We start from the raw sequence: 26554 nt of genomic DNA on the forward strand, positions 1-26554 counted from the left end.
TGTGCCTATAATGAGAATATCATGTTCCGATAACAACATCAACGCTCACACTACATAATTATCAGCATGATACGTGTTAAATATAGAGCACGTTCTGCTGAAATGCGATAAGATCCACATTAAGTGTCCGACAGTAGCAGACGTAACGTGCAGATCAGCATAAAACGCTCCGCTAAACACCATTAAGCATGTTCTCTTGTGCTGGCTCAGCACTTTATCACGGACGCATGAAATGATATTGGTTTATTGGGCGAGCGTGTGAAAGTGTCTGGGGTACCTGATAGAAGTGTGTGAGCAATCGGAGCTGAGAGCACATTTTTGGTATGGTGTCTTTAAACCCCTGCACGCGTCTGTTCTCCTCTGCCTCCTGCTCTGCTGTTACACCCCACTCGCCCTGAAACACACAAACAACACTGTAAACAAGCACACCATGGCACTATTTTTAGGTTTGTTTACTTTTGGAGCCATTTTAGCTGATGTGAAAGACAAAAAAAGAAGAAGAAAAAAAAAATCGATGTCAATAGAAAACAAACACCAGCGCTGTAAAAGGAGAAGCCGCTCTCAGTTTGGCTCATACATTTGCTAATGGCCACTTTACTGGGTCAAATAAAAGAGTGGATCATAATTCTGTGTATGGAGATAATAATAAGCATGGCAGGAAGGATCAGATCACCCAAAAGCAACAAAGAAGAAATATATTTTTAGATGATTTCAGTCAAAATGGCTGAAAAATATCATTAAACAGAGAGCTCACTAAAAACAATTCTTGCTCTCAAGTGTTTACAAACGATTACGGGTATCTTTTTTTTTTGTTGACCACAAAAGAATATTCTGAACAATGTCATTAACAGATAAAAAATTAAAAAATAAATAATAATAATAATATGTATGTATGTTAATGGCAACCAGTTTCCAACATACATCAAAATGTCTTCTTTTACTGTCAGCAGTGACTATTAAAAGGTTTTAATGGTTTATTTTGGTTACATAAATTGAGGCTGTTTGGTAATTGTGAGGTAACAAAGACACTCGTGCAGTGTCAAAGCTTATTTGCAGAAACACATCCTCAGAGTTGGTATTATGCAACCAAATTTGTTGATGTCATAAATAAAACCACTTGTCTGTTGATTCTGTAATAACACATTTGCTGTGCAGGTCCTTCAACTGCAGTGTTCATTGATGAATGAATCAGCATTTTTGAACAAATCCACTGAGTTAGTGTAAGTAAGTAGCAATCAGCTCAAGTAATCAGCTGTTTGAAGGAATCAATTGAATGAATGATTCCTTGGCATGAGGCAACGTTTTCGTCATAAATGCGTTCAACAGTGCAGAACTTAAGGTTCTATGAGCTACTATAGACTACAAGAATGGAAAGCTAACGAATACAGTAAATACAGTTCTATGATCAGTAAAAATTATATACCTATTATATGTAAATTAACTATTTTCACTTGACAAAAATGGTTTGAAATTACTTTACCATATATCGTTTTAGGGTTCTCAAAAGTGCTGACTTCAGTACCAATTAATACCATGTATTTTAAGATGTCCATTGACTGCTAAAATTTGTGAGCTGTTTAACACGTTCCTTAACACCTTTGATTTGTGTTTAACAGATATGACTGTGATTGGCTCTGAAGTTCATAGATTCACCACTTTTCTCTGCTGTTCACCAGACGTAAACAGATACACATCAGTGTTTCCCCTACCATTATAATAGGGGGGCGCCATGACACATTTACACCTAAATGGTTATGAGGGACGTGTTTAAGGGATTATATGCAGCATCCTTCATTTATTCTCTTAGGTAAGGCAAGATCTTCTCTTAAGGTTCATACTTAGAAGGAGAATGTGCTCAATGCATTATAAAGCATTACAAAGCATTGAAATCTGTACTCAGTATCGGCCGATCACCATGACAAGGAATCAGTACTCTGTATTGGCTGCAAAAATTCTAATCGGAGTATCCCTAGCTTTGACCCAACTTGGCTATTGGAGCAGCAATACTCCCCCTGGCTGTACAAGACTGATCTTGGTAAGTCAGTTAATGCACCCTTAGAAAAAAGAAGTATACTTAGGTAAAGGTCAAGTGTAAAAGTATACTTTATTTAGTAAGTAATTAAGCCCATTAAGATGCAGTAACAAAAGCTGCAGACTTTGTGGATAAAAAAGATATAAAAAATAAATGTTCATTTTTAGCTTCTACGGTTGTACAGTTCAAATAATTGTTAAGTTTTTTACTGCTGTCATTGAAAGAAACAAATTAACACCATGACTCCTTGTGTCGGTGTCAGTCTGAACAGCCTTGTCAAATGCGCCAAATGCTCCAATTGTTTTTGTTTGGGGAACAGCGTGAAGAGTGATGAAGCGATGACCTTAAAGCCACCTTTTCACTGCAAACGACAAGCGACAGACTGGAGGTCATTCATTTCCATTTCAGAGTAGTCTGGGAGCTGCATGGCGTTCCGATCATATCCATATAGGGAAAATTCAGATCTGATTTGAGCTGCGGATCCATTAAAATATTTAAACTTCTGCGGCTAGAGCGTATGAGACTGCCAGACCGGATGTGACGTCCGTGTGTTTGCGATGAGAGTTATTCATAGTTGTTTGTTACTTTTTTGAATCAGAAAAAAAAACTCCATATTGAAAATAAAAACATATTTTTATAAGTAATTTAAATATGTAATTCTAAGTAATTAAAAAAAAACTAATTTTTTAATGCTCTCTCAACATTCCCTCCAAAATTTAGCGGTCTATGAATTTCTAGTGGTGAACGCACAGAAAATAAAGGCTCTTGATTTTGCACTCCTTTACTGGAGTATTGTTTATTATCCTTCCCTCCCATGGTGCACAACACAACTGAAAATTCAGTGCGACTGCCACAAGGGCGAGTATTCTGACATTGGCGTCCAAATGTCATATGCAGTGGAAAGGCGGCTTTTAAGCCAATCATAGTCATATTTGTTGAGTGTGCTGTGAACTCAATGACCAATCAGCTGTGTTTAAGAATGTGCTCAACCGCACTCAAACTCTTGACAACCCTATTCAGTTTGGCAAACAGTAAATTAGAAGAAAAGCACAATAACTTTATCATTGTATTTTCAGCTTCCATTAAACCTGTTGAGAAGCAATGACTTCACATACCATCTCTTCTCTCTGTCTCTTCTTGTCCTCAAATTGCATGCGTAGCTGCAGTTCTTCTAGAGCAGAGCGGTACAGTGTGTCCTGAGCATTCTGGAACTCGATGATCTGATCAAACACTGCGCGCAACTGATTCAACAGAGACTACACACACACATGACAATAGAGTTAGAGAAATGAGGAGGAGTATAAAGCATCACAATTACTCAGTGTAAGCGCATCATACCCGGTTGTTCACATCCAGCAGGCAGCGAGAAATGATGGTGTCCAGGAAAACGTCATGAGCTGCTATAATGTGATCTAGATCCTGAGCCTGCTGGACTTTATTCCACAACTCATCCCAAGAGCATTCCAACACCTGCAAAACACACACACACACACAAATAATTCATTCAATAATACAGATCCACTGTTTAAATGAGGAAAGCAGAGAGATTTACGCACCTCAAATGTAATGTAATACTGCATCTGATGGATGAAGTGAACCATTTCGGATGCAAGAACGTGACATTGATGCAGCACACCAGAGAGCTCTGTGTAAAAACACACAAATAAAATATTTACAAATATTATACATGTGATAGTTACTGAGTTTTCCAGAAGGTAAGTCACACGTGACAATAAGTCATATCAGATAAAAAAAAATTACAAAAAAATTAATTTACAGTAGCGCTTAGCATAAATCATATGAAAGACCAAAAACCAAACTTGATTGAGGCTAGTGGGCCGAAGGTAAATGCAGTTGTCATGGGTAATTTCCTAATTTATTTAATAATATTTAAAAAGGACTAGAAAACATTGCTTTAAAATTAACTAATACATTATAAAAAATTTTTTATGAACTTATTACAGTAAAAACAAAAACTCCTTTTTTTAAATAATTATTTTTAGTTTTTTTTTCACCTTTATTATGATAGGACAGTAGAGATTTCAGACAGGAAAGCATTGGGAGCAGAGAGAGGGGAATGGGATCAACAAAGAACCTCGAGCTGGGAATCGAACTCAGGTTGCCCTTGAGCACTTCTGTGCTATATGTTGGTGCATAGTACCACTAGGCTATTGGCACCGACATTACACTAGTTTTTGCCTTGATTTGCTCGCCGATGTCTTCTGCATAGTCCTCTATCCATCGAGTGACATTATTTATAGTTTTAAAAATCAGATTCATTAACAACATTTAAACATCTAATTTCAGTTTACTTTTTTTGTAGCTCACCAATAAAACAAACAAAAAAAAGTTACGTCAAATTAGAAATGAAGGCATTCGCCCCAATCCTCTCTATCATTCTCATTCTTCTCTGAGATGGGGTGTTTGGCCAAATCAAAGGTTACAATGGGCCAATATTGGCTCACGGGCTAATTATTGTTAACAATAAATAATAATAAATTATTGTTGGTGCATTTTAACAAAACAGTTTTATTAAACAGTTATATCCATTAAAATAAAAGTCAGGTCACCAAATGCCCAAATTCTAAATTTCAACTATATTTGATAAATTTCACTTGATTTCTCCTGTTTATTACATTTTGTTTAAAATTGTTTTCCCAATATGTTGCTTTAGGTAGACTCATTTTTTTGTTAGTTTAGTTCAAGTTTTGGCTTTGATAATGACTAATCAAATGTATATGCACAAAATATTTTGAACAATGCTGAGCACTGTATATACAGCATATATATATATATACAGTGCATCCAGAAAGTCTTCATAGCGCTTCACTTTTTCCACATTTTTTATTTTACAGCCTTATTCTAAAATGTATTAAATTAATTTATTTCCTCAAACTTCTACACACAATACCCCATAATGACAATGTGACAAAAGGTTTTTTGAAATTGTTGAGAACTTATTAAAAATAAAAAACCTGAAAAAAAAAAATGTACATAAGTATTCACAGCCTTTGCTCAATACTTTGTTGATGCACCTTTGGCAGCAATTACAGCCTCAAGTCTTTTTGAATATGATGCCACAAGCTTGGCACACCTGTCTTTGGGAATTTTTGCCCATTCCTCTTTGCAGTACCTCTCAAGCTCTATCAGCTTAGATGGGAAGCGACGGTGTACAGCCATTTTCAGATCTCTCCAGAGATGTTTAATAGGATTTAGATCTGGGTTCTGGATGGGCCACTCAAGGACATTTACAGCATTCACTCCAAAGAGTTCAATTTTAGTCTCATCAGACCAGAGAATTTTGTTTCATATGGTCTGAGAGTATTTCAGATGCCAAATGCCACTCTACCATACAGGCCTGATTGGTGGATTGCTGGACAGGTGGTTGTACTTCTGTAAGATTCTCCTCTCTCCACAGTAGATCGCTGGAGCTCAGACAGAGTGGTCATCGGGTTATTGATCACCTCCCTGACTAAGCCTTCTACCCAGATCACTCAGGTTAGATGACCGGCCAGCTCTAGGAAGAGTCCTGGTGGTTCCAAACATCTTCCACTTACGGATGATGGAGGCCACTGTGTTCATTGGATCTTTCAGAGCATCAGAAATTTTTCTGTAACCTTCCCCAGCCTTGTGCCTCGAGATAATTTTGTCTCGGAGGTCTACAGACAATTCCTTTGTCTTCATGCTTGGTTTGTACTTTGACCTGCACTGTCAACCCTGGGACCCTATATAGACAGGTGTATGCTTTTACAAATCATGTCCAATTAACTGAATTTACCACAGGTGAACTCCAAATAAGCTGCTGAAACATCTCAAGAATGATCAGTGGAAACAGAATGTATCTGAGCTCAATTTAGAGCTTCACGACAAAGGCTGTCAATACTTCTGTACATGTGATTTTTCAGGTTTTTTATTTTTATTAAATTTGCAACAATTTCAAAAACAATTTTTTTACATTGTCATTATGGGTATTGTGTGTAGAATTTTGAGGAAATAAATGAATTTAATCCATTATGGAATAAGGCTGTAACATAAAAAAATTTGGAAAAAGTGAAGCGCTATGAATACTTTCCGGATGCACTTTATATAAATAATATACAAAAGTAACACTGGTGCACAAGGCAAATTTGCCAAATTCCTGATTTATAACATTATAATAACGTGTGTAAAATTGTCTATCGGTTTACAAATATTATACACATATTACAGTATCATAGTTCCTTTCCAATACAAATCCTTTAAATTTAACACCATTCAGAAGAAAAAAAAGGAATGAAAACTATAAGAATAGATCAGATTTATTTGATCAATGTTTGTTGACTGCATTACTTACAAGTACAAAAAATATCAAACCACTGAAAAGTGCATTCACCTGGCATGCTCTTCAGCAATTTGGCATTACACATCTGACCCTTCCAGATGTCTGTGAGGATGTACTCCATTCTTTTAGCTCTCCACAGGAAGTTGAAGACACGCAGGTAGTGGCTCATACACTCACGGGTGAACACCTAATACAGATATGACATTCATTGTGGATAGGGAATAAAATAATTAAATAAAATAACCTGTTTTCTTGTTTTTTGGAGGCAGGTAACTGATGCTTTAGACATCAATGTGAGACAGTTTTAGAAGGTAACCATCTCTTTGTTAAATCTGATTCTAGGGCAGTCAAAAGATTAGTTGCCAAAAGTGAACCAGAATCAGATTTGAAGTGCTGTAATACTAATAAAAACGTTTGTAATGTTTATATCATGTCTAATATCAGTTGGTCAGACAATGATCCATCTTTGATGAAAAGTTCAGTTACTAATGTTATAATGCAGCAGGTCTAGAGATTGTAAAACAATAAATTTAAGGTTTCTGCAGGTTTCAGCCCTATTTCAGTTTCGATTAATTGTCAGAAAAATTTAATTCAAATATGTCATTTCTTAGCCACCTATTTTAAACAATGTGTCAAAACAAGCAAAGTCGAGTTGTGTACATACACGTTTTTCAACATAGCTTTATGTTAAATGACAAGTTATATAAGTAAATGACAAGTTTTAAAAGCGATAATAATCTAAACGTATGCACAACATTCTGCCTAGGTCAGTATCCTCGCTATATATGGTCTATAAATACATGGAGAACATTCAAACATGTTATTGTAAGGAAGATAATTAAATCACATTGTTAAATAGAGTTTTAAATTGAGTTTTGATAAAGTTTTATTGAGACGTATTGTTGGTGAATGGTTCCCCCAATTATGTAGATTTACATCGACAAAGAAAAATTAAGACCCATTTAAAATGATTTAAGACCTACAAGACAACGTTTCAGTCAATTTAAGACATTTAGGCCTAACATTTTGTTTCTGAAATTTAAGGAATTTTTAAAACACCCTGAAATATTTTTAAAAAATATTATAAAATAGATAAATATAAAATTAACAAATAAAAAAACCAATAATGAATATTTGAAAACTAATTGTGGGGCCATAATAACAGGATAGACTCAGTGGTGTAGTTGGGTACAGCGCATTGCAATAGATCTATAGATCTAGATATATATATATATATATTTTTTAAAAGGTTGCATGTGGACAAAATCACGAGACTATGCTAATGGCAACAATTTCAAAGTAAAATGTACTTTGGATTCAAAATGTAAGTTATATTGTGTTTATTTACCGTGGCAATGGGTCCCTCTACATGATAGTCCAAACTGAAGACGTCCCAGCCAGTGTCTCCAGGAGAAACCTGGACCAAACAAGACACCAGATCAGCATCTGCTGCACAATTATATACCTGAATTTACCATCAAACAGTCCAGTCTCTTCTAAATACCTCAAGCAGCCGAACATCAAGCCTCTTCAGTATCTCAGGGCTGTCAAACTGAGCATTGGTTGCTCTGACGGCCGTCTCGAGGATTCCGGTTAGATTGTGTTGGTAAAGAGTGGTGGCAGGCCTGGCCAACTCTGGCCTGAGAGAAACACAGAGAGATGGATGAGTTTCAGCTAATAAACTGACCATAAAAACAATTTAGTTGTTGTTTAAAACTCACAGAATTAATTATTATAAGGTCCGTGAAGTGCTTTTAAATGTGCGTTTTATTCGAAATTTGATGTAATTTCAACTGAAACATGAAGACTACATGAAAAACAGCCAATAGTGTTTTGTATTTATCACAGCTCTGCCAGTGAGAGTGGCTGAGATCAAGCGCATCAAATTAAAAGTGAGTAAATGAGAAGTGTTATAAAAGGGGCGGAGCATGTCAGATACTAGAGAGCATTTGATTGGTCAGAATTTGATGAGAAATTAAAATATGGTTAAAAATGTTGATCAATTTAGGTGGAAGTGACAAACTGCAAGCTTTGGATGTTTTTAGTTCAGATTTATATCTTCTAAATGTGAATTGTCACCGTTTTGCAGCACATAAGTTATAAATTAAAAATATCCTTAAAACTAACATCTACAAAACTTTATTTTAATTTCACTTAATTTATTTTAAATCACGGTTGTCATAATTCTTAATAGACAAAATTAACAAAGTTAATAATATATATATTTTAAATAAATAAAAAAAATAGTATTTTATTATTACTATAGTTTACATTTGTAAGATTATTTAACAAATTTTTTAATTATTAATTTTTTATTTTTGAGGTTTTTGCCATTAAGACAGGATAGTATTTAGACATGAAGTGAAGAGCAGAGAATTGGCCTAATATGTCGGCGCTCTGGCAAAAAGGCAATTACACAGACACGCATTTAAATGACCTTTTTTTTTTAATTCTCAATTTGAATCTATAACTCACTCATAAACTCTTCACACTTCATTACTAGATGAATCAGCAATTTGAACCTCTTGAAGAAATTACCCTAGGTAGGTAACGGCTACAACCCTCATTTAAAACATCAAGTTCAAATAGTGATTTAGATTGCACCTCAGGCATCAGAGTTTATATTTAAACTGTTATAACAGTTTCTCTGTGACAAGTGTTGAAAGTTTGTAATGCAGAAATGATCTTTCAGGTTGAAACGTCTAAATATTGAAGCTGTCGATATAGACTTTTTCCTTCGTTGCTGCATGGAGGGCGTAATAGTGACCAGCACCTTCCAGTAGGCTGCTTCGAACTTCCGTTAAGAATTGTTATCAGCCAGAGCAGCGTTTCTCAACTGGGTGTCCATACTGTTTTCAGTGGCTTATGGAGTGTTTTTGTGATGCACAACTTTAATTTTGAAAGAAAGACGTGAGTTAAAGTCATTATGCTTCTGTCAGATGCGGTTCAAGTACAAGGGAAAAACGTTCTCCTAATTCAGTGTCTGCCATCAGATCAGATGCTGAAATACAGCATCAGTGTTCCCGACCTGTCAGCTGTTATTCTTTACTTCGCGGCTCTTCAATGCAAACACACACACAAACAATAACAGTACCTCACTGCATTATAAATAGCAAACCGTATTACTAGCATCAAACTAGCAGGTATGTAAGCCATACAATTTTCAAAAATTATCAATAAAAGTACTGATACTATTCTGGCTGATTTGTATGTTGATTCTAATCGGGAGCGGTTTATGTTTCATTTAGTTAGTTTGTATTGTGCAGTATTTACCATGGTACGTGTTTTTCTGTCATTTCAAAATGCCACTTTATATTCACTCTGTGACACTTATTCAATCAATGTGTTAGTGGGACAATACAGTAGGCTATGTGTGTGTGTGTGTGTGCGTCAAACATTTTGGTGGATTACATTTGTTTGGGTTGGTTATATGTTTGAAAGAAAGAGAAACTGTTGACTTTAGCGATGACGAGGCTCCTTTTAAACGCACAAGATGCCGCCTGACAGCGAGGGGAAAATACCTCGCAGCAGTTTTTTTCCATCCCATTAGATCGCATTTTTTTAAATAACCAGAGGTGGTGTTGATCAACATCCGTATTAGTTCAAAGATGTTGAAAGCAAGTAAAATAGACTAAAAGTATCGTTTCAAAGCTGTCCAAATGTGACTGATTACATGCATCAGCTGCTGACCGGAAGTTCTTAGCATCCTCCTTGCGCAAAGCATAATGGGTAATTTTGCGTTCTAAGAAAAAGGTCTATATGATGACTGCACTCTCTGAGCCAAACAGTGATTTAAAGGTGATGATGCACCTAAAAATGAAGTTTTAAACATTAATTACTCACATTAAAAGTGTTTTTTTTTTTTACTTTAATGAGTTTCTTTTTACTGTTGGACACCAAAGATGACATTTTGAAGAAAGCTAAAAACCTGTAACCATCGACTTCCGTAGTATTTGTTTTTTCCACAGTGAAAGTCAAAGGTTACAGGTTTCCACCTTTCTTTAAAATAACTTCTTTTGTATTCAACAGGAGAAAGAAACTCTAAACAATTTGGAAGAAGAGGAGGTTGAATAAATGACAAAATGTTTATTTTTGGATGAACTATGCCTTTAGGTCACAGTTGTGATTATCAAAGGTTTAATAAACATATTGTGATGGGTGTTTAAATCCAGAATTAAATCATTATTATTGTTGTTTTTTTATAACTAGTGAAGCTCCAATAATCTTGCTTAAGAACAGTTCTAAATCAACAATGAAATGCTGCACATTGATGACGCAAATCAACATACTTGAGGAGGTCCATGAGGTGCCGGATGAAGTCTCCCTGGCCCAGCAGCAGGTATCTCCTCATGGCCTGAAGATGCTCCAGAAGCTGGTAGTTCTTATTCAGCACGTCCAGAAGATACTTACTGGTCTCAAAATACGCAGCATCAATCTTACTCTGAAATGTCCCTTCCAGATCAGTGAACAACTCTACCGCTGAAAAAAAAAAAATCAAGAGGGTTTTAAATAAAAGCAAGAGCATGAAAGTGACAAATAGTGGATAGAGAAGTGGCAAATGAATAAAAAAAACAAAGAAAACCCAAAAGAAGCCATGAAAACGCATCTATTGATTCAACTTTAGTCTCTTTAAAGGGATAGTTCACCCAAAAATTTTAATTTACTTATCATTTACTTATTCTCTACTTTTTTACCAAACCTGTTTAAGTTTCTTTCACCTGTTCAACACAAAAGAAGATATTTTGAAGAATGTTGGAATGCACCAGTCTTTGACTTTCATTGTATTTTTTGTTCATAATATGGGTGTCAAAGGCTGCTGGTAAATGTGAGTGAATGACAACAGAATTTTCATTTTTGGGTGAACTATTCATTCATTGATTAATTTTCCTTCAGATTAGTCCCTATATTCATCAGGGGTTGCCACAGCGGAATGAACCACCAACTTATCCAGCAAATAACATATATTGGAATTTCACAATTTCAGAGTTAACTTATCCCTGTAATAAGGCTCTACATCAACATGCCTGTGATTACCTAAGGCTTTATTTTTGCATCCAAATCCCAACCAAGATGATATAGAGCAAACATAAGACTTTTCTTTCAAACCTTTTTTTGTGCTATTTTTACAATTATCAGTTTGATACAATTAAATCCGCCATAAAAGCAGACAAAGTCAATGCAGAGTTTAAAAATAAAATAAACGAACACCAGAAAATAAAGAAACTTGTAGAGTTACACTGAAGGACAGAGAAGAGTGTTGGAGACTAAGAGCATTGATTAGCCATGCTAGCAAAGACGTTAAATACAGCCAGCATCGATAGGAACAACTACACCACAGATGAGCGGTCAAAAACAGCACCTTTCTCCACAACAGATCAATTCTTCTCTCCCCTCTTTCAGCAGCATATTTAACTATTGCTGCCATTATGGCCACAAATATCGCATTAGCAAGCATAAGCGCAGCTATTTTAAGACTGCATTAGCGCTAGCTCACCATCTTTGGGAGAGTCTGTAGATTTGGAGGCAGGCATGATCTTTCCCGGTGGTGTCCGGTCATGACAAACCTGATGCAGGAAGTTGATGGATTTGCCAATGAGAAGAACCTGCAGAACAACATACATCAGATGGCATTATTATATGGCCATTTAAATATGAATATTAATTAGTACTTATTTATGTATCACAGTAAACATAACTTGTGCAAATCTCACAGCCACTTTCTTCATTGTGTGCACTGAGAAGTTGTTATAGGTAAAGCTGCGGTCACACTGGACTTTTCGCACCATAGACTGCCATTCATATGCACACGAATCAGTCAGAGTGGAAACGTAAGCTCGTGCGACAAGTTTCGCTGTGTTGCGAAGTTCAAGCTTGGTAAACTCTGACCTATGAAAATCGCATCACATGATTGCGTGACCAATCGAAGATCAAAACATTTCATATATGGACCAATTGCTGGCTTTTTAAAATGTCTAATCATCTTGTTTAATCCCGCCACTTTTTGCAGCGCCGTACAACAGAATTTCGCACACAAACTCTAGTGTGACTGAGGTATAAAGCATATTTCAAATTAAGTAAATAAACAAAATTCATCTGGTGAGTAGCAAAATTATTAACAATAAATAAAAACATCTAATGAATAAACAAATAACAATAACATAACTACAGTAAAATATTTAATTATATTGTATATTACACACATACAATAATTATTAAATCAAATTTGCTAAAATATTTTTGTAAACAGACATAATATAATATATTTAACAATTTATAATGAAGCTTACATATTGAGATACAAAATATATTTCTAAGAAGAAATCACTAAATAGTATACTTCACATTTTAAACACCTGCCAAAAAAACGGACATAAAAATACTTCATAGAGGAATGTGTTTTGCAAACTTATAATAAATGTATTATTTTTGTTTCGTTTTTTTCCAGTCAATTTGTGGTGTATGCTTTATTCAAATTGATGTCCCCAAAGCTTAAATTGATTGGATCCTAAGCCTCATTTAAAGCCTAAATAAATACATACAATCTATTGACTTGCCTGATATAGCAAACACTACTCACTTTACTTAAAAACAAAAACACAGATTGTGTAGATCAGACCACCATCATAGGTGTTAACCATCACGAGACAGTGTAGTGACTATGATAATGTAAAGTAAGTGCTGTACCTTCCTGGCCTGGTCCATGGTGATGAAGGATGGGATCATACTTTTCCTCAGTGAGTACTTGTCATGCCAGAGTCTGTCCGTCTTCACTGTTGGGTCCGAGGCTACAAAAAACTGAAGAAAGGTTTTGATTGTCAGACAGGCATCTTCTCGATTTTAGAAAAGTCTTAAAGTGACAGCTCACCCAGTATTGAAAACTGCTAATATACTCAGACAATTCAAGATGTACACAATGTTTTTCTTTAATAGAACATTTGAAAAAGATTTTTTATAACTGAAACAGAGGTCCATAAAATGTAAACAAAGTCAATTATTATTCAAAATACTTTCCAATGTCCAAATATTTTATTCCACTTCATTGAATGAATCACCAAGTACAATGGTTACAGCAAAAGAAATATATACATATATATATTTTTTTATTTTCTGAAGAGAAAAAACATTTTTCTACTACGTAAACACTTAAACTAAGAAAAATGCCTTTAAAGTTTTTCTTACCCCAGCTAGTCAAACATGTAGATAAGTGGGTTTGTTTCTGAAATTTTACACATTAATTACCCTCTAGTGCACAGGTGTCAAACTTCCTAAAGGGCCGCAGCCCTGCACAATTTAGTTCCAACCCTACTTCGATACACTTACCTGGAGGTTTAAAACAAGCCTGATGTTATGTCTATGTGTGGGAAGCACTGTGTAGTTACTGCACTTTGCCTTTGAAGGGTAGTGAGTATACTTAAGGCATTATCCACGGAAAAACGAAAATTCTGCAATCATTTCTCACCCTTGACAGCCAGTTGAGTTTGTTTCAGTCTGCTTTTGTTCTGCTGAACACAAAATATGATATTTTGAAGAATTGGTGGAAACAAGTAACCACTGATTTCCATAGTATTTTTTTCCTTTCTATAATTTTTAATGTGTACAGGTTCACAACACTCCTCAAAATATCTTCTTTAGTGTTCAACAGAAAAAAAAAACTCTGACTGTTTTAGAACATGTCAAGGGTGACTAAATAATATCAGATTTTTCATTTTCGGGTAAATATTTATGCTACAGCATCCAACATGCACAGAGTCTGATAGTAAGGAAACATTCAGTAACCACTGCAGCTCAGAGACAAATGACCTTCATCAACTGCTCAACTAATAGCACAACGAATGACCTTTCTATAGTAATTCCACCTGAAGAGTACATCAGTACTTTCAGCATGGCGACTATTAAATTGACTGTTGCGAAGAATAACGATGCCAATGGAAACGAGTAGCTCGTAAACCCCTGGCCCAGAAGGAGAGCGCTGCGGATGGGTACATTAGTGATATAACCCTCTCCGTCACCTCCACCCCTCAGCACTGCTTACACTGTGAAAAAGCCTGTTACACTTCAGCGAGGGCCAGATTAAATCCTGTGATTGCGGGCAGTAGAGTCTGATTGGTGCCCATGCGGAGGGGAAGCTGGGAGTTGATTGGGCGATAATTCTTTTACGCCCTGCAACTTCAGACTTAGTCGAGTGGGCATAGACTAAGTAAAGAAAGATTCATTGACACTGTTTGGTAATGGTGGAGGACAAGGAGAAGTGGATGTGAGAGTGATAGCGTGGAGAAAGAAAGAGAAGGACAAAGAGGAAGAAGAAGAAGACGGGTCCATTAGTGCAGCCTCATCTGTCCTCATCTGGACGTCTGTGTGTAGGAGACTGTGGTTCACTGTGTCTGGAGAACTAAATCACACTCAAGTGCAGCTGCTTTCTCACACTTATAACAGAGCACAAGTCAATGGAGTCAACATGAGGACACTGTGTATGAGTTCAGCTTGAACTATATGATCAAATACAAAACATGAAGGAATTCCTTTTTGCTAATTTTGTATGCATTAAATGGCATTTCTATGTTTTTATGAGGTGTACGATTAATAAAATTCCAAAAACTTTATTTAAAAAAAAAAAGTCTTGTTTCTCCACAATGGACGTCTCTGACGCCTAGACCACAGCTCTGCACAAGAAGTTTGGCCAGAGGAGAAATGGTTGTGTCCAATTGAGCCTGGTTTCTCTCAAGGCTTTTTCCTTCACTTTCATCAATTGGTGAAGTTTGTTCCTCACCGCTGTCGCCACTGGTTTGCGACTTGTGGAGCTGCGCATCGATGGATTTGCTCTTCAGAGTTTGGACTTTCAGCAGTGGAAATGAAACCACACTGAACTGAACTAATCTGAACGTCACCTCTGAAAACTGGACTGACAGTTTCAACCTAACTTCTATGTTAAGCTGCTTTGACACAATCTACATTGTAAAAGTGCTACAGAAATAAAGATGAATTGAAAAGGTTTTAAATACATTTAAGCTCACTCAGTTGAAAATAGCCTGAGAAAAGAACATATTTAAGGCCTCGGTATACTTCAAACAAAATCAAAAGAGAACTGAAATGACGTCTTTCCAAACAAAATCCGGCCAAAACAAACTTGGTTTTAAATTTGTTTCGCTCACCAAAGCAAACTTTAGTGGAAAAGTTTGTTTTGCTTTCAAACACTTTGAACTACCATACTTCTAAAGCTCTAAACATTGTCCTACTTGGTGTCTGTACACCGCAAACAGAAAGCATTGTGACGTGCTGCTGTGGGGTTTCTCGTGCCACTGTTTGTTTTATATGAAACCATTCTTCTATCACAGCCACCATCGTTGTTGTTTAGGAGTAGCATGAAATATATACAGTTGAAGTCAGAATTATTAGCCTCCCTTTGAATTTTTTTCTTTATTAAATATTTCCTAAATCATGTTAAAGAAAGCAAGGAAATTTTCATAGTATGTCTGATAATATTTTTTGTTCTGGAGAAAGTCTTATTTGTTGCATTTCGGCTAGGATAAAAGCAGTTTTAAATTTTTTGAAAAACCATTTTAAGGTCAAAATTATTAGCCCCTTTAAGCAATATATTTTTTTATATAGATAGTCTACAGAATAAACCATCGTTATACGATAACTTGCCTAATTAACCTATCCTGTCTAGTTAACCTAAGTTAGCCTTTAAATGTCACTTTAAGCTGTATAGAAGTGTCTTGAAAAATATCTAGTCAAATATTATTTACTGTCATCATGACAAAGACAAAATAATGTAGCTTTTAGAAATGAGTTATTAAAACTATTATGTTTAGAAATGAATTGAGAAAATCTCTCCGTTAAACAAAAATTGGGGGAAAAAATAAACAGGGGGGCTAATAATTCAGGAGGTTTAATAATTTTTACTTAAACTGTATATACACACTCACCTGCCACTTTATTAAGCACACATTCAACTGCTGTTAAAAGCAAATTTCTATTTAGCCAAAGGCTATTCAGCACATGGCAGTGACTAAAGACATGGGTTATTTTCAAATTCCTTTTAAGCCAAGTCATTTCATTCTGCGGCCATCTTTGAAACGCCTCTCGGGCAGTATGCTCGGGCATTCTGTCTGAATGAGAAAACATCAAATTCTCCAAAACTGTTTGCCAAGATCATGATTACATTGCATTTTTGTAATAAAATTAAACAACAACTTAGTGAAATAAGCGTCGTCTTTATATGTCCGAATCAAACAAATATCTGCATTTTTTCAGGTTGCCCAAGCTAATGCGCACTCGAAATGAACAAGATCACGACACCAACCTCATTTATAGCCGTGCTACACACTATCATCCTCTGAATAATGCTTCGTCTGATCGTGCTGGTCTTCTGAAGTTCACAACTTGACCTTGATGCCGAATGTCCTCCAGAAATGACGGCAACTTTTTGTTTACAAGTTTGTGGGCGTTCGAGTAGTTGCAGTCAATGTGCGTTTGACAGGACAGACTGTACCTTGCATTAATTTCATAGTTTACAAAACCAACTTTTTGTTTTCAAGTGCACTTGGTTCATTTAAAAGTACAGATTTCAAGCTTTTTGTGGATATATTTTTTTATGCCCGAAGCAAGGATTCGCTGAGATTTGAGAAACGTCTGTATTGATCGCTGACTGGCTCCTGTACTAGTAGGCGGGGCTTCATTCACCATATTGAACGTTATACTTTTCCCATTCAAAACTATACGAGTGACAGGTCTTGTGTATTCTATAGTCATTGGTTGTTTCTCAAAAAAATGTTCGTAACCAATCCTTGTTTTCTCGTGTAACATCATCAACCACAAAAGTTTAGCTCCAAAACTGAAGAACGGAGGATGCGAGAAAGAACCTGGATACATTCTTGATATCGAGGATGCATCAAATGCAGACTTGAGAACAGTTCTCGCTCTACACGTCCCAAAAGTCATTGTAGCTAAATAAAGGAGGTGGGAAACAGCATGTTTTATAGAACTATTTATTATTAAAGTTTAGAGATACAACTTATTTATTTCAGGATAATGATGGTGAAAGTAAACGTTCATGTGAAAATCTTAAAAAATAAAAAATAAAAATGGCATTAAGGGTGTTTATTGCTAAAATTCATAATAAAATCTGTTTAGTTTGTTTTGTGTCAAGTATTTTATGGGTTTTGTGCATGTTATATACACATGTTAAAAAGATAAATTGTATAAATGTTGTAATGTTTAAATAATTTCATATTAAAATGCGTGAATGTCATGTGACCATTAGGAAAAATCTCATTTTTAGAGGATGTGTTCTCGCGGACTTCCAAGTTGGTTCTTCAGGGGTAACTTGGCAGGACCGGTCTTCATAAAAACAAGAGTCTGTTCTCTGTGTTCTTGGAATCGGGAAACAGCCATGGTCAAAATATGGAGTAGTTCAAATCAAATGTCGAAATCCAGAAGAAAGATGATTTGAGAAACTTTAAAAGTGGAATGGTTGTTAGTGCCAGACAGGATGGTCAGAGTATTTTTAAAACCTGCTGATCTACTGCAGTTTTCTCACACACCAATCTCCAGGGTTTACAGAGAATGGGGAGAGAGGGGGAGAGAGAGAGAGGGGGAGAGAGAGAGAGAGAGAGAGAGAGAGAGGGGGAGGGAGAGAGAGAGAGGGGGGGGGGAGGGGGGGGGAGGGGGGGGAGAGAGAGAGAGAAGAGAGAGAGAGAGAGCGAGAGAGAGAGAGCGAGAGAGAGAGAGAGAGAGAGAGAGAGAGAGAGAGAGAGAGAGAGAGAGAGAGAGAGAGAGAGAGAAAGGAAAAAAGCTACTGTTTAAGTTCTGTGAGTGAAAATGTCTCATAAATATTTCCTGGAGGCAAATGGGATAAAAAAAAAATCAGTATGAACAAAGTGTACCTAATGAAGTGGCCAGTTAGTTAGTATATAATTTTTCAATTTAAATAAAGACATAAAATGTATTAAATAAATAATAATACATTCAAAAATAAATTCTTTCAAAATACTTAGAAATGCTATAATAATATAAGAGATAATCCTAAAATGGTCTAAAGACTCTGAACTGATAAATGAAAGTGAATCAAACGGAGCAACTCTTACATTGCTAATGAAATTTAAATCAGAGACACTATTAAAAAAGGTCTTAACGCTCCACTACTTGAGAAATGAGGCTTGTGAAACTCTCCAGGACATTTAATGACCAAATTAAAAGTTCATTAAAAAAAAGTCACTGCAACAGTCTCTTAATTGTAGATTTGCAGCAAAATGATTGCCACAGTGTAAAGAATGGAGTACACAGCTTTGCAGTGTTAACCATAAAGTAAACACTAAAGTAACTACATAGTAGGTGACTTTAACATAAACAGAAAGTGTGTATGTGTGTGTGTCCTGACCTCATGGTAAGTATCCTCCAGCTCTCCATCATAAATCCAGCGGTACAGGAAGTTGAGAATCGGATGAGACACCAGACCAAGGATGTGCTGGATCAGTGCTCTCATGTTGGGATCACCGGTCTTTCCATACGCATGTACAGCTGTGGCCAACTCTCCACCCTTACGCCCTGAGAGAGAAACCAGAGTTTGTATGTTTGTTTGTTTATTTATTTATTGTCACATCAGCAACTTATGGCTATTTGAGATTAGCAAGATTAATATAGATAAAAACCATAGTACATAATAATAAAAACTTCTGAATTCAATAATAACCATTAAGATCATTAGATAAATGATACATTCAAATTCTTCCTGGGAATACATTTTAAAAACCATCTATCAAAGCTATTTCAGTACAAAAACCCTAATCTCTAATAGTATTTTGAGTAGCTTGACAGTGAATGCATTATTCTTGGTGGTGCATCATTCTTCAATAAATACCAGGGTATCTGCAGTACTCAGGTAGGCTGTGGTGTTGACATGATGCTCAATTGGTACTAATGGGCCCAAAGTGTGCCAAGAAAATATCCCCCACACTATTACACCACCACCACTAGTCTGAACCATTGATACAAGACAGGATGGATCCATGCTTTTATGTTGTTGATGCCAAAATCTGACCCTATCATCCGATTGTCGCAGCAGAAATTGAGACTCATCAGACCAGGCAACATTTTCCAATCTTCTATTGTCCAATTTTGGTGAGCCAGTGTGAATCGTAGCTACAGTTACCTGCTCTTAGCTGACAGGAGTGGCACCCGGTGTGGTCTTCTGCTGCTGTAGCCCATCCGCCTGAAGGTTGGACGTGTTGTGTGTTCAGAGATGCTCTTCTGCATACCTCAGTTGTAAACGAGTGGTTATTTGAGTTACTGTTGCCTTTCTATCAGCTCAAACGAGTCTGGCCATTCTCCTCTGACCTCTGGCATCAACAAGGCATTTGCACCCACAGAACTGCCTCTCACAGGATATTTCCTCAATTTCGGACCATTCTCTGTAAACCCTAGAGATGGTTGTGCGTGAAAATGCCAGTAGATCAGGAGTTTCTGAAATACTCAGACCAGGACGTCACAAACTACCATGACATGTTCAAAGTCACTTAAATCGCCTTTTCGTTGCTGTTCTGAAGCTTGGTTTGAATTGCAGCAGATTGCTTGACCATGTCTACATGACTAAATGCATTGAGTTGCTGTGCTTGGCTCATTAAAAATTTGCGTGAACGAGCAGTTAAACAAGTGTACCTAATAAAGTGACCAGTGAGTGTGTGTTCAGGTTGCTTTTGCAATTTAACGAAACCAGGGTGAAGCTAATATATTCTAACTGTGAAAAAGGATCAGGAACTCTAGCACTATATTTATAAAATATCATCTTGCAGATTGTGTCTTATGGACGAGTCGTATCATCACTAACCTTGGCAGTAGTCCACCAGGGCGGCCAATGTTTTTAGCCGAACCTTGGGGTCGTAGGTCCACACCAGAAGTCTCCTCAGAGTCAGACTACTGTCCACACTCATGTTTACACCCTGATCATCCTCCACCTGTAGCTGAACGCACACACATTCATACCAATTAATTGGCAAGAAATACATAAATATTGTAATTGGATGTTTTAGATTACCGGTATTGTGTGTGTGTGTGTGTGTGTGTGTGTGTGTGAGTGAGTGAGTGAGTGAGTGAGTGAGTGAGTGAGTGAGTGAGTGAGTGAGTGAGTGAGTGAGTGAGTGAGTGAGTGAGTGAGTGAGTGAGTGAGTGAGTGAGTGAGTGAGTGAGTGAGTGAGTGAGAGAGAGAGAGAGAGAGAGAGAGAGAGAGAGAGAGAGAGAGAGAGAGAGAGAGAGAGAGAAAAGCTACTGTTTAAGTTCTTTGAGTAAAAATGTCTCATAGATATTTCCTGGAGGCAAATGGTATAAAAAAAAAAATCAGTATGAACAAAGTGTACCTAATGATTACCGGTATTATTATTATTATTTTTTTATTCTGCAGATTGAACACAAACTGGCTTGCAAATGATTTTATAGTGAAAAGTATGTAAATAGAGTTGGGCTGAACAATATAACAAAAAGTGACGATAATAGTATTTGCAATATCTGAATCAAAGAGTATTCGCATGTTATATGCATAGGTTGTTTATCCAAATTTGAATAATCAGGTGGGGTCTTTCTATATACCCAGTACATGCTATTATGCTATTGGCTAGACCGGCTCAATAGTGATACTAGTGCCTCAGAGCAGAGAGCTGAAAATATACAAGGCAAGGCAAGTTTATTTATATAGCACATTTCATACACAGTGGCAATTCAAAGTGCTTTACGTAAACAGAAAATAAAAAAGACAAAAGTATGAAATAAAAAAAAAAATAAAAAAAATAGAAATGATTAAAAACAGATAAAATCTGATTAAAATGTGTTAAAACAGATTATAAAAGAATGAAAAAGAAAAGAAACACACAATAGTGTGATCTGTCGGACGTAGCAGTGCTTATTCAGTAAAGGCACAGCTAAACAGATGTGTTTTCAGTCTTGATTTGAATGTGCCTAATGTTGGAGCACATCTGATCATTTCTGGAAGCTGACTCCAGCAGCGGGGGGTGTAGTAGCTGAAAGCCGATTCACCCTGCTTTGACTGAACTCTTGGAATTTTTAGTTTATATGATCCTAAAGATCTGAGTGATCTGTTAGGTTTGTATTCAGTGAGCATATCTGTAATGTATTGAGGTCCTAGGCCATTTAGTGATTTATAGACAAGTAGTAATACTTTAAAATCTATTCTGAATGTAATTGGAATCAGTGTAAAGACCTGAGGACAGGCGTGATGTGCTTTGATTTCCGGGTTCTGGTCAGAATCCTGGCCGCAGCGTTCTGGATGAGCTGCAACAGTCTGACTGTCTTTCTGATAAGGCCAGTGAGAAGGCTGTTACAGTAAGGCTGCTGATGAAATCATGAACAAGTTCCTCTAAGTCTTCACTGGAAACAAAGCATCTAATTCTTGCAATGTTTTTGAGATGATAGTATGCTGATTTACTAACTGCTTTGACATGACTACTGAAACTCAGATCTGACACCAGAATCACACCAAGATTCTTGACTTTTTTTTTTTGTTATTTGACCTTTAGAGCCAATGTACGCATTCACCTTGAGAACCTCATCCCTGTTCTCAAACACAATGACTTATGGAGATATAAATAATGTAGACAAATGACAAGACAAATGAATGAAAATGACAACAGTGAATAAAAAAAAAAAAAAAAAATCAGATAATAAAAAAATATTAAATATAGTTAAATAAAATATCTGAAAAGGTTTTTAGTCATTCGCAGTGTTCTAAAGTCTAAATGCTTACACCTTGACTAAAAATATCTAATACAAAAATATCTAAAACTTACTGGCAGAAGCTCATTGTCCCTGATGTGAGAAATATTGTTTTATGAATTATAAATAATGATTTTTTTTTATTAATGATAAGAAGGGATCCCACTTTATTCAGAGAGGTTTAGATGAGGTTATAATGCATATTATATATTAAACATAAAATTTTGTTTTGTGTAGGTATGTTTCATGTAGCATCACTTGGCTTAAATCAAATAATTTATTCTATGTTAAAATTATATCATCATCATAATAAAAAAGTATTAATATATAATCAAAAAAGATTGGTGCACCACTAATTCATTCATTTATTCCACTAATTCACTGTGGTGGTCCTATGCTTGGTTATCTTCTTCACAAGCTGCTTTTGATGCAACAGTCAGAAAGAGCTACAGGAGCAATTTGTTTCATTTCAGACAGGGTACATGAATTGGCTGGAGCTTTGCGTCAGTTTCCCCAAACTTTTGTTCTGAAAACTTTACTACACTATCCTGCAGATTTTTTTCCAGCCAAGAACGAAAGGCAGAAAAGGGTCGAACGCACACACATTTTCCCCTGCGCATTAAGCGTTTGTCCCGTACTCACCTGTGCATGAAGTACAGACAGCAATCTGTAGTACTCTTTCAGTTCCTGATGCAGAGCAGCACAAAAACTCTGAGAATAAAGAGAACAAAACAAGTTTTACTAAAATTATGCAACATTTTGTGTTAGTAATTACATTTTCATTTTTTAAATTGTAATCATTTTTTTGAAGAATGACTTGAAATGAAGACATTATATTTCTTACCTGCCCAACAAGACCAAAGGCTCGATCCAGGCTGTGTGAGTCTGTATATTTTCTAATTTTATTGTGGAGCCAGCCGAGCTCAGCCAGCCTGCTGCTAGTGTCTCTCAAAGACTTACACAGTGGCACCTACAGAATAATAAAAAATATTTAATAATAATAAAAAATTCAATCATTATCTGACCTACAAAATGCAGTTGGCCAGTTTAATCATACAATAACAGAATACATAGCAAGAAGAACCAAAATACTGAAAGTAATACATTACAATCTAAAGTCACCTTAAAAAAAGAAACAAAGAAACAAAGCTAAATGTGTCACCTAGGTACTTTTTAAGGAAAGTAACGTGAAAGCATTTGTTATGATATTTTTAGTGCTGGGCAAAGATGGCATCGAAAATAAAAGTTTGTTTAGACATTTTATATGTTATACACATAATTTATATACACATATACATCATACACACACACACAATTGAAGTCAGAACTATTAGCCCCCCTTTGATTTTTTTTTCTTTTTTAAATATTTCCCAAATTATGTTTAAACTCTTATTTGTTTATTTCGGCTAGAAAAAAATGCAGTTTTTTATTTTTTTTTAAATCCATTATAAGATTAGAATTATTTGCCCCTTTAAGCTATATATTTTTTCGATAGTCTATAGAACAAACCATCAATATACATACTGTCATCATGGCAAAGATAAAATAAATCAGTTATTAGAGATGAGTTATTAAAACTATGTTTACAAATGTTGAAAAAAAAAAATATTTCCATTAAACAGAAATTTGGACGGACTGACGGACGGACACACACACACACACACACGTGTGATAGAAAAAAACTAGACAAACTTTTGTTACATAGACATTTAAATGAATATATATTATTTGTATCACACTGTAACTAAAAATAAATAGTCAAACATATGCATGCACACGTGTATTTATATATACAGTTGATGTCAGAATTATAAGTCCTCCTGAATTATTAGCACCCCTGTATATTTTTCCCCCATTTCAAAACATTATAGTTTAACTCATTTCTAATAACTGATTTGACAGTGGATATGACAGTGATGATATGACAGTGGATAATATTTTACTGGATATTTTTCAAGATACTAGTAATCAGCTTAAAGTGGCAATTAAAGGGTTGACTAGGTTAATTAAGCAAGTTTGAGTAAATAGGCAAATCACTGTATAATGATAGTTTGTGCTATAGACAATCGAAAAGACATATTGCTTAAGGAGGCTAATCATTTTGACCTTAAAATTATTATTTTTTTTTTTTATTTAAAACTGCTTTTTTTCTAGCTCTAGGAAATACTGTGAAAAATTCCTTGCTCTATTAAACATCACTTAGGAAATATTTAAAAAAGAAAAAAGAAAATAAAAAAAATAAATCTAATAATTTTGACTTTAAATGTACATAATAAATATTCACCGTACACACATTATGTCAAAACAAACTTTTATTTTGCCCAGCACTAGTAATTTTTTACATTTACATTTCATTTTAAAGAGCAAGATGGGATTAAAATGATAATATATTAGTTTTTTAACCCAACACTGACTTTTTTTGAGTTTGTAGGAAATCTGTTTTATTGTAGGCTTTCTAAAAACCGGCCAGTGTGTAATCTTGTGATACTGTGGCGAAGACATTTCTATAAGTTTAATGAAGAAATTGCTCAAGCTAATCTCAATGGTCACTTTATTTTGTCTCATTGTGAGCTACATCGTCTCCATTCCCCACAACAACTCTTTAATAACACTTAATAAAAGGCCTATTTAAGCCTTTGATTAGGAATGCGCTTGGAAAGGTCACCAAGATTCCTTCAAAGCGAAACGGTTTCTAAACAGACAAAAAGTTCTTTCACATATTTTTCCTCAGATACAGACGGATAAGGCACTGAAATCTGATATCTTTTACTAACAGCACAACAAAGTAATATGCAAAATATGAATTCACTGATTTGTTAAACTCAAGGCAGATGCCAAGAAATGCCTTCACATATAATGGCAAGTATAAAGAGATAACAATATGTTTTTTTACACTTCATATTTGGATATACAGCTATGGGAAAAGTAGGAGCCACTTTCTCTGGATTTGCTAGACTTACAGTTGAAGTCAAAATGACTATTTTTTTTACTGATTTTGCAAGATACTAGCATTCAGCTTAAAAGTACCATTTAAGACTTAACTAGGTTAAGATGGTAACTAGTAGGCTAGTCACAATAATCAATGTATCGACTAATCGCACAACACATGGACATGACCTCAATCTGTTTTATGTGTGCAATATTAGTGCCTATTTTTTATCCAGCACACCTCAGTGAACATAAAAAGCCCATTGTTCTTTTCTAAACAAATGGATGTACCATTTTGAAAGTGTCACTTGAAAAAGACACCTGATCGATGGGCTTTGATTCACTGTTAGTGTCTGCCAGGATTGGAAAAAAAAAAAGAAAAAAGAAAAGTCTTGTAAGTCACTTGGCTTAAATGGATTCATGAGATCATGAGAAAAAAAAACTGATGATGCTATCCTATATTTCCCATAATGCACTTTCAAACTGACAGGAGCTTCAGTTTGTTTAATTAAAACTCACTTAAAACAGACTTTATAAATACTTTCAAGAAGTGCTACAGTAGAACATTGTGCTCATAATAATTACTTCCCATCATCCTCGTCTAACGTCTAAAGTGTTTGTACTGTAACTGGAGTGGAGACCAAATTAAAAACATAAATAGCCAGAAAAAAGTACTTGGCAATAAATCTAAAAGTTAAACTTGCTTTATAAAAGATCATCATAACATAGTCATTGTGAATGACTAAGTGATTTGATTAGCTATTTTTTGAGATCATATAAAATTATATACGATTTCATTTAGAGAGTGGTCATTAAATACTTGCTTTGTAAGAACACAGCAAGCTTATATTATAAACATTCTTGTAAAATTGTATGTTTTGCTAAAATACACCACAGATCAAAATAATTTGGTGAGATTGGAGTGTCTGCATTAATTTGTAAAATAAAAATAAGGATATTAGGAAATGCTATGTTAAAATACACTCACTGGCCACTTTATTAGGTACACTTTACTAGTACCAGGTTGGACCCCCTTTTGCCTTCAGAACTGCCTTAAATGGCATAGATTCAACAAGGTACTGGAAATATTCCTCAGAGATTTTGGTCCATTTTGACATCACATTATGCAGTTGCTGCAGATTTGCCGGCTGTGCATCAATGATGCAAATCTTCCATTCCACCACATCCCAAAGGTGCTCTATTAGATTGAGATCTAGTGACTCTGGAGGCCATTTGAGTACAGTAAACTCATTGTCAGGTTAAAAAAAAGGTCAGGTTTGAGATGATTCGTGCTTTATGACATGGCACGTTATCTTGCTGGAAGTAGTCATCAGAAGATGGGTACACTGTGGTTATAAGAGGATAGATATGGTCAGTAACAATACTCAGGTAGGCTGTGGTGTTAACACGATGCTCAGTTGGTATCCCCCACACTATTACACCACCACCAGCCTGAACCGTTGATACAAGGCAGGATGGATCCATGCTTTTATGTTGTTGATGCCAAATTCTGACCCTACCATTCGAATGTCTCAGCAGAAAATGAGACTCAT

The 26554-nt window shown here is 35.6% G+C and overlaps 1 protein-coding gene across 1 annotated transcript in view; it reads right to left on the bottom strand.

Moving 5' to 3' along the window:
* The window catches only part of tubgcp3 (tubulin, gamma complex associated protein 3), a 40965-nt gene that overhangs the window by 4098 nt on the left and 10313 nt on the right, over positions 1 to 26554 (bottom strand). Inside the window, exons 8-21 of the mRNA XM_056456650.1 lie at positions 22918 to 23043; positions 22716 to 22784; positions 20179 to 20311; positions 18733 to 18899; positions 13038 to 13148; positions 11848 to 11956; positions 10643 to 10832; positions 7858 to 7993; positions 7702 to 7770; positions 6405 to 6540; positions 3589 to 3677; positions 3371 to 3502; positions 3148 to 3288; positions 278 to 394 (exon numbers count right to left, since the gene is read on the bottom strand). Of these exons, the coding sequence (XP_056312625.1) occupies positions 278 to 394; positions 3148 to 3288; positions 3371 to 3502; positions 3589 to 3677; positions 6405 to 6540; positions 7702 to 7770; positions 7858 to 7993; positions 10643 to 10832; positions 11848 to 11956; positions 13038 to 13148; positions 18733 to 18899; positions 20179 to 20311; positions 22716 to 22784; positions 22918 to 23043 (1725 nt within the window). The remainder of the gene's footprint in view (positions 1 to 277; positions 395 to 3147; positions 3289 to 3370; positions 3503 to 3588; positions 3678 to 6404; positions 6541 to 7701; positions 7771 to 7857; positions 7994 to 10642; positions 10833 to 11847; positions 11957 to 13037; positions 13149 to 18732; positions 18900 to 20178; positions 20312 to 22715; positions 22785 to 22917; positions 23044 to 26554) is intronic.

Source organism: Danio aesculapii, chromosome 1, assembly GCF_903798145.1.
Source record: "Danio aesculapii chromosome 1, fDanAes4.1, whole genome shotgun sequence".
Lineage (NCBI taxonomy): Eukaryota > Metazoa > Chordata > Actinopteri > Cypriniformes > Danionidae > Danio > Danio aesculapii.